Source organism: Phaethon lepturus, unplaced genomic scaffold (genome assembly GCF_000687285.1).
Source record: "Phaethon lepturus isolate BGI_N335 unplaced genomic scaffold, ASM68728v1 scaffold7869, whole genome shotgun sequence".
NCBI lineage: Eukaryota > Metazoa > Chordata > Aves > Phaethontiformes > Phaethontidae > Phaethon > Phaethon lepturus.
This window is the reverse complement of record NW_010565597.1, coordinates 20,380-34,129: the sequence shown is the minus strand read 5'-3', so window position 1 is coordinate 34,129 and position 13,750 is coordinate 20,380. Positions and strand designations below refer to the sequence as shown.

Here is a 13,750-nt window from a genome sequence, read left to right as displayed (position 1 = left end):
ACTTGAGACAAATATTTGGCATAAACACACAAAGTAAGAAAATAAATATTTTAATTAGGATCTAGTTAAATAGCATATATCCATGATTAAGCCACACTTACCACTCACTGAAACAGTGTCAATTAATATGACTTTGTTAAAATATTAAGACTTATCTTCATCTTCCTATTTATCTTTGCTCTGCAAGCAACTACCTTGCCTTGCAATCTCTGGACCAGCCGTCCACGCCTTCTACTAGCTGTATTTTTCTTGCTGCCTCATTCTTTTTTTTTTTTTCCCCTGCTTCTGACATTGGAGACTGCATGAGTCTGCTTTGTCTTGCAAAGTGCATCGCAAGTAATATTGCATTAGTAACGTGTAATGTCTGAGAATTTCTATGCTTTGCTGCCAGAATGTAGGCAAGGTTCGTACGCTCTGGAAAAACCTGCTTAGAAAAGGTTACGGGAGTGGTAGTCCAAGCTTTGCATTAGAGAGGGGATCCTGTTCACTGTCAGAGTGGTTTTGTTCATGCATGCCTTTTAGCCAGTGATGGGGATCGATGGGTCTAATTCCACAGAGTTTATTCCAGAATGGGGCTACAACCCTACAGCCTGGAAAACAAATTGCAATGTGGATGGATTTTTATGTTATCTCTGTAACAGTCTGTTGCAGGGGAAGGAACACATAACATTTCTGTTCTACAATGGTAATGATATATGTGGAAATATTTTATCCAAAACCCAATCTACAGTACTTGGATAGTTAACATGTCTGGTTGCTAGCAGAAAGATTTTAAAGTACAGACTTTTGGTCAGTGTAGAATAAGTTAAATTGTATTTCCCTCATATTTTGTTACTGATTTGTTCACAAATTACCTTTTCAAATATGTTTGAAAGACTAGAATAATTCACAGCTCGTTTAGTCTACAGTAAAGTTCTAATGAGTCTCTTGATAGGCTTGATTCTGGATAGTTAAATTGATTTCTGTGTTTGGACTTGGGACTTGTTGTACACTGAACAACGTGTGGAAGTTCTTGTCCTCTCTTGCTACTAACTTTACAGCTGAAGACCCTACACACTGCTTGCTTTTAGCTTTGTCACTTATTGCGTCTACAGGAAAGCAAACAAGACAAGACCAAGTAAATGATGGATATCTTCTCACATGAGAATATCATTTTATGTTGCTTTGTGACTGTAGGCCACCAACATGGTGCATTAAACAAGGATTAATGCACTGAATACAAATGTTTTTAGCATCACTATGTATTGCATTTCTGCTCAGTCTAAAGGGGAGTAAATTTAACATCAAACTAATTTCGTGGCAAAGATTTTCATGATGCTTTTACAGTTTGGGGGGGATGAGGACAAACATAATAGGAAATGTTAATAAGAAATTCTGACCTTATTTTTCTGATAGTGTACTGCACCCCCGTTTGTTTAATGTGTTCATTATACAATGAACACATTTATTACATTTATAATGTAATATATTACATTTATTACAGATCAGTTCCTCTGAATTCTTTTTGGTTCTGGTTCTATATTCCTTCTAAGTTTTATTAGGCTTTTTTCTAACAACTTCATAACATCTAAATTGTCAGTCAGCCCATTAGTCATTAGAAGCAGCTTTCTAGTTTGTTGTGCCGCTTTAGCATATTGAGGCAAATCGTTTCTGCAAGAGAAAATGAAAACATCAATAGAGAAAACACAGAATGTTATGATACCTTGTTAAAGAAATGTTTGTCCTCATTATTATTTTGTTTTGTATTTTCTTAGTCATTCCATTTGCCTTAGAGAGGAAAAGCCCATATACAATTGTCTGGTTCAGTCAAATCCATTTTTAAAGAAAAGACTTAAAACTGCTCTAAAACTTCAACAAAGACCATTGATAAAATGAAGTGGAAGTGTATTCCTCTCTCTCCCTCTTTTTCCTCTTCTTTCCTTTTTTTTTTTTTTAAATACTTTTACCATATATTTTGAAAGGTTCCTCGGCAAATGCAAATATAATCATATATAATAATGTGCCAGATTCGCCAGGTTCTATCATCAGCATGATATGTCTTAAATCCTCCTGAACGTAACCTCCAAAATTTTTCTGTAGAAGACAAAATATTATCCTGTGGATTACATCTATCTATTGAAAGCTTACACGTTCAATTCTTGGCTATTATCTGAGCTCAGCAAAACAATAATCTTCACTTGGGTGTGAAAAAGAGAAAGGTGCTGGCTTTTGCCAGCTGTATTTTTTGAGCTGCAGGGATAGCAGGAGACTCAGAATTGCAAGAGGTCATTGACTTGAAGATGTTGCAGCCCTTTGGAGATCAAAAATAGCAGACTTATACCAGATATTTTAATTAAAGATTTTGGAGTAGGACAATTTAAACTTCTCAACCTAAAAGTCTTGAGAAAACCTTAGACAAAAAAATACATATCCTGACTTCTTTAAGAAAATCAATCGTCCTGAACAGCATAGCACAACTGCTTATCTGTAACAGGATCATTAAGAACTGGGAACAAAAGCAGCCCTCTAGCTTGCCATTTTGGATTTTGAAAGAAAAGAAAGTGCAGGATAGAGCTAAGCAGTGAAGTCTTCATATTCTGGAGAAGTCAGCTAAAATTGAAAATAAAACTCCTACGTTGCTATGATCCTGGCTGTAGAAGGCAGATGTTTCTTAATAGTCTGCTTCAAAAAAACCCATTTGAAATAGGAAAAAAAGGTAAAATCTTATTTCATAAGGACTCATAGTTTTATCCATAATCTCTTTCTTTTTTTACAGTTCCAAACACAACAGTACACTTACTCAGGGGTGGGAGGTTGTTAGTTAAAAATAATACAGCATCAGTTGAATGCTCCACAGAATTTAAAATTAAATGTCTGCAGAGATTCATTTGCTATCCTGCTTGCTATAAAGGTATATGGCTCTTGTGTGGGATCTTCTAATGATTTGAAATATTTCACTGCCCTCTCTTGGTGAGAGTTAAAACTGGTCTCTTTTTCACAAACCTTAACCCAAGAGCAAAATTAATTTTTCCTTTGGTGCAAGTTTTATTTACTAGGAAATCACAGCAAGTTGGAGTTGTGGGTTAATAAGTAACCATGAAGTTGTGATGGTTGTACTGTTTATTTCAGCTTGGAAGTTTGTGAGTGATCTCACTAGTATCTATGATGTGTAGACATATGTGTATAGGAATATTTATTTGTGTGGTTCAACCTTATGCAAACATCATGACAATATATCCTTTTCCATAATTATATAGAAATATTTTTAAAATACCTTAAACAAAGTCTGTATGTCTCATGAGCAGTGAAAAAGCTAATCACATTTTAGTTGTTTACTGGAATAATGAGCTAGTCACTGTTTTATTAAAACCCATCAATTTTAGACAAGCTGATTCAGGTGCATATGTTAACTAGCAATGTCCCTCTAAAACACGTAGAGGTAGGTACTGCCCTAGAAGGCAGTTCAAAACTGAAAGGTATCTGGGGATATTAGTTAGCTAATTTCACAGTTTAGTTTCAAAGCCTAGAAATATCTTTCCTCTTTCAAATCTCTGTAAAATGAAGATTAAGTTTTGCAAGCTCCGTGAGCTACCCTTGAACCAATGCTTCTTGCCTGATATTTGTGACCACTGAGAAGTCATACATGGAGCCTTAAACCATGACCGATTTCCTTACCGCATGCTTTTATGAAAGGTTTTGAGAAGCACATCACACAAATATGAGCTTCGATTTCTGTGCCATGATTAAATCTCATTAAATTAAATCAAGGATTATAGATAAATTTAAATCAGTTCTGTGTTTTACTTAAAAGTAATCAAGCAAACTCTTCAATTATAGCATCATTGGTTCAGAAAGGCTGTGAATTTATACTGCAGGAGGGACTATAATTTAGAAATGCCATGGATTCTGTATATACAGCTTGCAACTCCCAAAGGGATCATTTTTGATAAAAGCTATGTTTTACCATATATTTCAGGAGGTCTGTGTTATGGCAATATTTACGAAGGATTGAACAAGCGAAAATAAACCAACACATGTTTTGTCTTGTGCTAATGTGTTTTCTTCAAGCCAAAGAAGTTAAAAAAAAAAAAGAGAAATTTGGTACATGTCCAGAGTCACGTAAGCAGTTCAGAGTCTACTGATGAAGCACAGACCACAGACATGCTGTTTTGTACTGAGAAATATTAAAACACAATTCGCTGTTGTTGGTAGCATAGCAAAATTATTAATCCATGTTAGATGTTTTTATACGGAGCAATCACAACTTCTACCAAATGCAAATTTGGCAAGTGCCTCTGTTCCGGTTTGAAAGGACAGAGGTATAGACATGTAAGTGGTAGAAAGTTTGAGGTACACCAAGAGTGCAGCAACTTTCAAGGAAAAGGCTGAAGAGGATGCAAATTGTGATGGGAAGACAGGGAGAGCCTGCAGATGCTCACAAAGACAAGGGATTTGCACATTTACTGCCTGAAGTCGCTATTACCCTCCAAGTAACTCTTTGTTACTATGCAAGATGTCTTCCAAAAAAAGTTCGCTTTTTTCCTTTCCTGTCTAGCATTCGGTAGGCAGTACCATGACCTTACTTTTCACCAGAGGGTTATGAGGAACTCTACAGGTCATCCAGCCTATTGTTTTCTGTCCTGCTTGTGATCTACATCCAGCAGCAGGCCCTCTCTGAGGAGCAGGTGGGCTTTTCTGGCATGTGGCAATATCAGCAGGTCTAGCTTCATAATGAATGAAGGTCATTCTTTATATGAATTCTCTCGGCTCCCCAGCAGTTTAGCCAATAAATCTGCAAGGAGCTTCTGCAAATGTCACCTTGCAAGCTGCCTATACACTTTGGCAGGAAATTAGAAGGAGCAAAAACAATTCAAGAACCAGGTTGAGAGACTGTAGTTTTTTCATCAACCCTCATGGTCAAAGGGAAGGGGTTTGAAAGGACTAGTCGAATCTGGTGAATCAACAAATGGTTACAGGACTGGTGCACAGCCAGGGGTTTGGCTACAGGACCATGGGACTTGCTTTGAGAAACCTGGTCTTCTGGGGGCTGACAGGGTCCCGCTGTCAGGGAAGGGAAAAAGCATCATCAGTCATAGGCTTGCCAAGCTGGTGAAGAGGGCTTTTAAACTAAAGTTACCAGGGAAGGGGAACTTCAATCCACCCCACTCCTACCAGTTTGATGCCAGTGCCAGAAATAGATGCCCAGAGCCTGGAGAAGGAACACAAGTCAGCATGAGAGCACCTGAAGAGCAGCACAAAGGGATTCCAGCCACTCCAGCCAGTAAGTCAGCTCTGTCTGGGGCCCAGCTTAAATGCCTCTGTGCAAACACACATAGTATAGGTAATAAACAAGAGGAGTTAGACAAGTGCGTATGCCTGCAAGGCTATGATCTTATTGGCATAGAGACATGGTGGGACGGCTTCTATGACCAGAGCATTGGAATGGAAGAATACAGGATCTTTAGGAAGGACAGGCAGAGGAGATGAGGAGGAGGTGTCACCCTTTATGTTGATGAGCAACTGGAGTGCATGGAGCTCCACCTGGGGATGGATGAGCAGGTGAGCCAGTGTTTATGGGTCAGAATTAAAGGGAGGGCAGGAAAAGGTGACATTATAGTGGAGGTCTTTTACAGGCCACCTGACCACAAAGACCAAGTGGATGAGGCCCTCTATAGACAGATAGGAACAGCCTCACATTCACAAGCCCTGGTCCCCATGTGGGACTTCAACCACCCCTATATCTGTTGGAGAGACAACACAACAGGGCATAAATCCAGGAGGTTCCTAGAATGCATTGATGATAACTTCCTTCTCAAAGTGTTAGAGGAGCCAATGAGGAGAGGTGCTATGCTGGACCCGGTTCTCACCAGCAAAGAGGGGCTGGTGGGAAATGTGAAGCTCAAGAGTAACCTTGGCTGCAGTGACCATGAAAAGGTGGAATTCAAGATCCTTAGGGCAGCAAGGAGGGTGCACAGCAAGCTCACTACCCTGTCCTTCAGGAGAGCAGACCTTGACCTCTTCAGGCATCTGCTTGATGGAGTACTATGGGATCCAGACCTGGAGGGAAGAGGGACCCAAGAAAGCTGGTTAGTATTCAGGGGTCACCTCCTCCAAGCTCAGGAGCAATGCATCCCAATGAAAAGGTAGTCAGGCAAAAATGCCAGGAGGCCTGCATGGATGAACAAGGAGCTCAATATTCACCAGCAAGTACTGAAGCCACACTGCCTAAGTTGCAGAAGGCAAAGGCAGGGACTGGGAGAATGAAGAACTGCCCACTATAGAAGATCAAGTTCAAGACCATCTAAGGAGGCTGAAGGTGCACAAGTCCATGGGACCTGATGAGGTGCATCCGCAGGTCCTGAGGAAACTGATGAAGGAAGTTGCTAATCCACTATCCAACATATTTGAGAAGCTGTGGCAGCCTTGTGAGGTTCCCACAGACTGGAAAAGGGGAAACATAACCCCCATTTTTAAAAAGGGAAAAAAGGAAGACCTGGGGGACTACAGGCCAGTGAGTCTCATCTCTCTGCCTGGCAAGATCATGGAGTAGATCCTCCTGGAAACTATGTTAAGATACATGGAAAATAAGGAGGTGATTGGTGACAGCCAGCACGGCTTCAATAAGGGCAAATCATGCCTGACAAATCTGGTGGCCTTCTACGATGGGGATTACAGCTTTGGTGTATAAAGGAAGAGCAACTGACATCATCTACCTGGACTTGTGCAAAGCATTTGACAGTGTACCACATGACATCCTTGTCTCTAAATTGGAGAGACATGGGTTTGACAGATGGACCACTTGGTGGATAAGGAACTTGCTGGTTGGTTGCACTAAAAGAGTCGCGGTCAATAGCTTGGTGTCCAAGTGGAGACTAGTGACAAGTTGAAACCAACCCTGTTCAACATCTTTGTTAATGATCTGAATGATGGTAAATTGAGTACACCCTCAGCAAGTTTGCTGATGATGCCAAGCTGAGTGGTGCAGATGACATGCAGGAGGGAAGGGATGCCATCCAGAGGGACCTGGACAAGCTCTACTAGTGGGCCCGTGTGAACCTCATGAGGTTCAACAAGGCCAAGTGCAGGGTCCTGCACTTGAGTTGGGGCAACCTGCAGTATCAATACAAGCTGGGGATTGAAGGGATCAAGAGCAGCTGTGCCGAGAAGGACTTGGGGGTCCCGGTGGATGAAAAGCTGGGCATGAGCCAGCAATGTGCACTCACAGCCCAGAAGGTCAACTGTATCCTGGGCTGATCAAGAGAAGTGTGACTAGCAGGTCAAGGGAGGTGATTCTGCCCCTCTACTCTGCTGTGGTGAGACCTCACCTGCAGTGTTGCATCCAGCTCTGGAGCCCTCAGCACAGGAAGGGCATGGACTTCTTGGAGTGGTTCCAGAGAGCCACAGAAATGATCAGAGGGAAGGGACAGCTCTCTTCTGAGGACAGGCTGAGAGAGTTGGGGTTGTTGTTCAGCTTGGAGAAGAGAAGGCTCCGGGGAGACTTGGACTGGGCTCAGAGCAACGTGATGTGGTTGAAGATATCCCTGCTCATTGCAGGGGGGCTGGGCTAGATGACCTTTAAAGGTCCCTCCCAGCCCAAACTATTCAATGCTCATATGACATCTTCAGATGCCTCACTGTATGAAAGCTGGTGTGGTATGTTGGAAAAAACAAAGAGAAACTCTAGCCCCCAGACTCAAAGATTGCATGGAGTGAGTTTCACTCCTTGAGGTAATAATTAACTTTGCTCTCCACCTGCATGTTTCCTCCAGTGAAGATATATGGTGTGCAGAGAGCATGCTCAGTGCAGTCCTGTAAAGCTTTCTGCTCGTTTCAGCTGCTTTGGGGTTTGTGCCTCTCTTCATGCAGCTCTTCATGATCTAAGGGCCTGGGCACAAGCACTTCATTTGAACTATTCCTATGGGAGCTGTCTGAAGTGATCTCAGAGGTGCCCCTCCTGACTCCTGTCCCACACTTATTCAGGCAGGGGGACAAAAGGATGAGGTCAGTTAATCACCATGACTATCTCTCACAAGGTCTGGTGCAAGCCCTTTCATCTCCTTCTGCATTTGGTCTGCAGGAGCAGAGCTTGCTGCCAACAGTCTGCCTATATATAGTTTGTGGCATTTAAAATGTCAGTGAAATACCTTTAAGAAATAAATGTTTTCAGACAGAAATGTGGTTGTTAGGGGAGCAGTATGCTTTTCTTCTTCCAATTTTAATTTCAAAATCCTGCAAGTTCAATTACATTTGAGTTTACAGAGAGCAGGTGATAGGGGAAATAAGTTCAACCTATTTTTTAAATCTACATTTAATTTGAGGTCCTGAATTAATGTGTAATGTAAACTACATTTTGGAAGTTTACTGGCTTTTCAATGCAAACGTGTTTTCCTTTTCTGAATATCACTGCTTACCCCCACTCCATTTTGTTACTCAGAAAGTGTTCTGAGTTAGGGTTAGGACCATACATTTTGGAGATATTTAGTAAGACTGTTGAAGGTTTTTTCATAGAAAGAGGTTTAATACTAGGCACTGTGTTGAAATAAATGTGTAAATGTTGTAAAAATTACTACCCACCTACTGTTATGTGATGGACCAGGTCTACATGATTACAAGTGAGCATCTGAAAATAAGATTGGGGAGTTTGGAGGTATATATATGCCTCCATTTTGTAACTTCTCTCTTTAAAAAAGCTACTATGAAACTTCATGGTTTTGAGAGTGAGTTTTTGAAGCTCCCTAGACAATACAGGGAAAACTTTACAACTTCTGTTCAAATGATATGTCATCTGCAGCTTGTGAGGCTGATGTTTGCTAGTGGCTCACCACAATGGTGCTACTGTGCTGTCAATGAGTAATTGTGCCATTATAAGGCAAAACCCAGAATATCTTCCTGAATTTCACAGCCTACTTAACAGCAAAAATCATTTGAACGGCTGTAATTATCAGACGAATCCTTCACTCCTGTTGATGCTGAGAAGAGAGAACCCATGTGCTCGCTGCTGGACCGTCTCTGTCTTTCGGAGCGGCAGCTTGATTGCACTTCCCTTCTCAAGGGCCTTCGTCAGACTGTCTATATTGATTTGCATTAAAAATGCATTGTGCTTAGCAGAGATTCGCAGCATGATCTGTGAACATATCATAGCTTCTAATCAATCCCATTCTTGTCCTTCTATTGCATTATAATTTCTGTGCAGCTTAATGCCTTGATAGAAATAGGTTTTTTGCTTATTATTCTTCTTTTTAAGGAACTCCGCTTGATTGCCTGAACCATCTTGCCTGATAATTAGCTGTTACCTGTTAAGTCTGTTGTGACGTATAGTAAAACCTTGGATAAGTGGCAAAGAGGGCCAGCTATACAACTTCATCATTCATGGGTTGTAAAGACAGGGCAACACATCTGCTGTATAGCAACAGAGAACTGGAAAATTTGTAAGTCTAAAATATGGGGTTAGTATCTACACAGTAGTATCAGAGGCAAGGAGGTACCAAATAGTGTAAGCAACATCCTCAGCACCAGGATGAGGTACTACTCCAGCCTGGAATGGAGACATTTCCTTGTTGTACTTTGATTGTTGTACATTGAAGACAATGAGAGTTTGGAAATTCCTTGGGTAGCGTAGACTTCATGCTTCTGAAATTCACAATATGAACTTTAGTGCACCAGACCCATGTGTATCATGGTTTCTTTATTGATATCTGCAACCGGTTTTATATATATATAAACACACAAATAGATAAGATTATCTCTTCATATTCCTTGGCCTTAATGTTTATAGCCCTTGATATTTATTCACCATGTGAATATACTTTTATGTATTTTTATTCTGACTTGAAAAAGAAATTGCCTCTATTTTAGTGTAATGCATGTTTATTAAGTCCTAACATTGCATCTCTCTCTTTCACATTTCTTTTTTTACTTCATTTCTCTGCCTGCTAGGCTGTCACTAAATGCAGAACTGCTTTTAAATGCATCATTGGTACGCACATTGGAGTCCCCATGGTAATATATCATTAGAAAGACGCCAGGAAATGGGTTCTCAAATAGTTAACTCTAAATAGGTGGGGATAATGAAGCAAAGGGAGGAGCTTGAACTGGAGCATGACACTAATTGTTCCCCAGAAGGTCTGTAGCTTCTTGAAACAAGTGACTCCCTCAAGCCCCTTATGAATTTGCATGTACAGAATGCGAATAGTTTTATGAGAATGAATTTAAGGTGCTTTTCTGTCTTGTCATTTATATCCCCTCCACTCCCAACATCAGCAATTGGATTTATCTTGAATTAGAGTAACCTCTGGTTTGAGGGTTACAAAAACTGTCTCAAATGACAAATTCTGCAAATTTTACCGAATCAAACATGCTTTATAAGATATTTTCAGTTTCATTTTCAACATGCATTGTACTTGGATATATTCCTACACTAAAATTTAAAGTTGCCTGCAAATTTACCACCTTGGACATCTGCATTAGAAGCCAGACAGCTATAATCCAGAAGTTACAAAGTGGGTTTAATGTATTTCGCATGTCATAGAATGTGGTGCTGATTTTAGGTGGGAAAGTTTAGTTTAGCTTTTGTAAAATGTCATGTTATATAAATCTAAAAGATTTTATTAGGTTCTAAGTTTTCCCTTAATCATCATATTCACCCTAACATAATGGCTCGGTTTTTTAAGAGGAACTACTATTAAGTTAGTTTCCTTTTTGCTTTCTGGGATGGAGATTTTATCATTAAGTTTACAGTGTAGTTTTGTAGGCAAATATAAACTCATTCTGAACTGAAAAATATCCGTGTGCTACATGCGTGGAGTGAAAATCAAACTAAGGAAATGTGATTCTTGGTAAAAGTCCTGGAGAAGGCCTAACACAGGCAATTTTTTTCTAAATTTTTTATCTCAGTGCATGAGCTAAGCAGCTGCCTTATATAATCCAGTGTAACTATAGATCAGCTTTGTACTTTATTTAGAGAATTGACAAAAGCAAATAAAAATACTGAAACTGAAAAGTTCTGTGTCCCCATATGATGACACTTAAATAAATTTTTTAAAAATCCATCAATTTCATTTCGTGTAATAAATATAATGAAAATGCTCAAGTGGGTTTCTAGCAGAGGCAAATAACTGGAGAGATTGTTTTTAAAATTAGGATACTAAATAATGATAAGTCTACACCTTACAAGTGAAACATGAATATAAATTTAAAATGCTTACTTACAGTGTTCGGCTCAGTACAACCATAATATTGACTGGAGCTCACAGAACAGTTCTGTTTCATATCTTTCTATTCATTTTTGTGTTGCTGTTTGGAAGTAAAAACGTTATAGCCAGAAGATATGTCTTATTAAAAAAAAAAAAAAATCTATGCAACTTCACGTAAGTTTTGCTGCATTTTACGTATCTTGTAGAAATTGTCTGTTGTGCAATTTTTTTCCCCACTTAAAAGCCTAATCCCAAGTCCTTTCCTTCCTTTGATTCCAAAAATCTTTCTACTGAAAGTTTTGAAACTACAAGTGAAATTTTTATCTCAGTAAAGTTCAGTAGCAGAATTCTCACAGGATGTGGGATGTTTTTCAAAACTAGTCATTTCTGACTTTTTCTTCACATGTAGAACTGGACTAATCTAGTGGAACCACTGTTGTTAAAAAAAAAGAAAAGTTCAGTTTTTGAAGCTTCTGTCTGGGTATGCAAGGGTTGTAGGCGTGGGAGGGGAGGCAGTGCGATAAAGTAATGAATAGAGTTGCATTAATGGGAGGAGGGGAGAGCATGAGTATTTGCACATATTGTTTCAGTGTTTTCCAGTGTAATACTATTATCACAAAAAGATAGTGGTAGTATTTAGTAATAAAAGAGGTCTGATTTTGACTGCAACAAATCTATTTTAGATAATATAATAAGGGGTTGGGAAGGTCCTCTGGTCCAATACCTTTGTTGAAGACTGAAGGACAGTGCTTAAGGAGGAATAGAAAAACATTGCAGTCCAGACTTCTTAGATTAAGATAGTTCCTTTGTGTTTAATGAACCTGGATTAATAGTTTTCCCTTGGGCTTTTTGAAGCCTTCTAAGTTTTTGATACACATGCAAATCTGTGACACACTTCCTTTGTCTTTTTATAGCTAAATTTGTTCTTTCCAATATACTTTATTTCATGTTTATCAGCACTGTATGTCATCTGTTGTTGTATCATGGTCATTCAGTACGACGAGATCTATCTGTATTCTTTGTCATCTGTTTTCATGTTTACTCCTTTACTCTTGTGAATTATTTAGCCCAATATGCAAACTTTGTCACTCTGCTGTTCATCAGCTTTTCTAGATCATGCTTGAATATGTCAGCACAGATCCCAGGAGATTAGTACATATACCAGGATATTAGTAATATCCTGCTAATATGAAACTGTTCCTTTCTTCTTACAATTTTTGTCCTTTAACACTGTTTGTCTAAGAAAGGACTTTCCCTTACATGCCATGACAGCTTTTGCTATTTGTGACTTTAATCTATAGCAGGCATGTTGTTTCTCCCTATAATTCTGTATTTAACAACACAGTGGATAATTCTGTTTAACCTCTCCCAGTTTCCTGGAGGTTGTGGATGTTTCTATCTGTGAACAGTGCACATTTCTCCACCTGAAGTCTTGGGAGGAAAGAAGGGAACCTTAACCATAAATCTTGAGCACTCAATAATCCGTCTCTCTGAGAGCTGAAGTTGTCATATCAAATGCATATTTTTGGAAATGCTGCTTGACTTTCCTACTGAATTTCATTTCCATTTTGTAAATCCAGAAGTTTGCCTAGAACATGCGTTCTGCAACAGAGCACTTTCTATATGTGCATAAATATCCTCAGACTCCTAAATTTTTTGTTAAATGGAGTACCCTAAAGTAAAAGTAATGTAAATAAGAAGTAATGTACATTCCAGTTGTGCGAAAGCTCTGAATTCATACAATATTAATGAAGGTTTTGATTAATACTTCCACATAAAACTAAAGAAGACAGAGTAAAGCATTTTCTAGTAGCTTCCCCACCCTTGTTTCTGCATTTTAATGAAAGCTTTGTTAATATTTAAAATGCATTTAAAGCCTCAAGTGTATAGGCAAGCTATGTAGTTAAAAACAGATACAGACATTTTATTAGGCAGAGCTATTTGAACAAAAGGATAAATGTCAGACTAATAATGCCAATGACAAACTCTGCAACTTACAACATAATTGAAGATTTTAAGATATATTTTGCAGTGTCATCCTGTACCAAAAGGGAAAAAGTCACCAGCCAAATACTTTGCTCATACTTAGACACTGCAGACAAATAGCTGTTGATTTATTCACAAATATTTTATTTAATAGTATATCTTTTGTTAAATTTTGTAACACGGCACTTCTGGGCTACTGGTGTGCCATGGGACTATAATAAATCAAGTAATGTGTTCCTGTTAACTGAATGAAGTATTTTAATAAGCAAGCCTGATTCATGTAGACATTTCTGTTCATCTGACTTGAATATTGCACTGTATGAGAAGGAACTATGCCCAATACAGTTTTGATCATGGTTTTTCTAACAGATTAATTCATAGGAGGAAATGAATACAGTCACTTCAAGTTTGATGCTTAGTGTGGAAAAAGTCCCTGGAAAAAAACAGCCGGGTAGAACATAAAAAGAATTATTTTTCTTACTGTTCAGCACCCAGTTACCGAATGTTCTAAACTTCCTTGACTAGTATTTAAAGTAGATGTGTCTACCTCTAACAGCCAGCAGCCAACCCCTTCATTCAGTAAGGTCATACAG

At 39.0% G+C, this 13,750-nt stretch overlaps 1 protein-coding gene across 1 annotated transcript in view; it reads left to right on the top strand.

Annotated features, from left to right (window-relative positions):
• LOC104627127 overlaps window positions 1-5,466 on the top strand; it is a gene marked incomplete at its 5' end in the record, with an annotated part of 31,532 nt that extends 26,066 nt beyond the window's left edge. Inside the window, one exon of the mRNA XM_010295237.1 lies at window positions 4,903-5,466. Coding sequence (XP_010293539.1) covers window positions 4,903-5,466 — 564 coding nt within the window. The remainder of the gene's footprint in view (window positions 1-4,902) is intronic.
• Window positions 5,467-13,750: the final 8,284 nt, after the last annotated feature.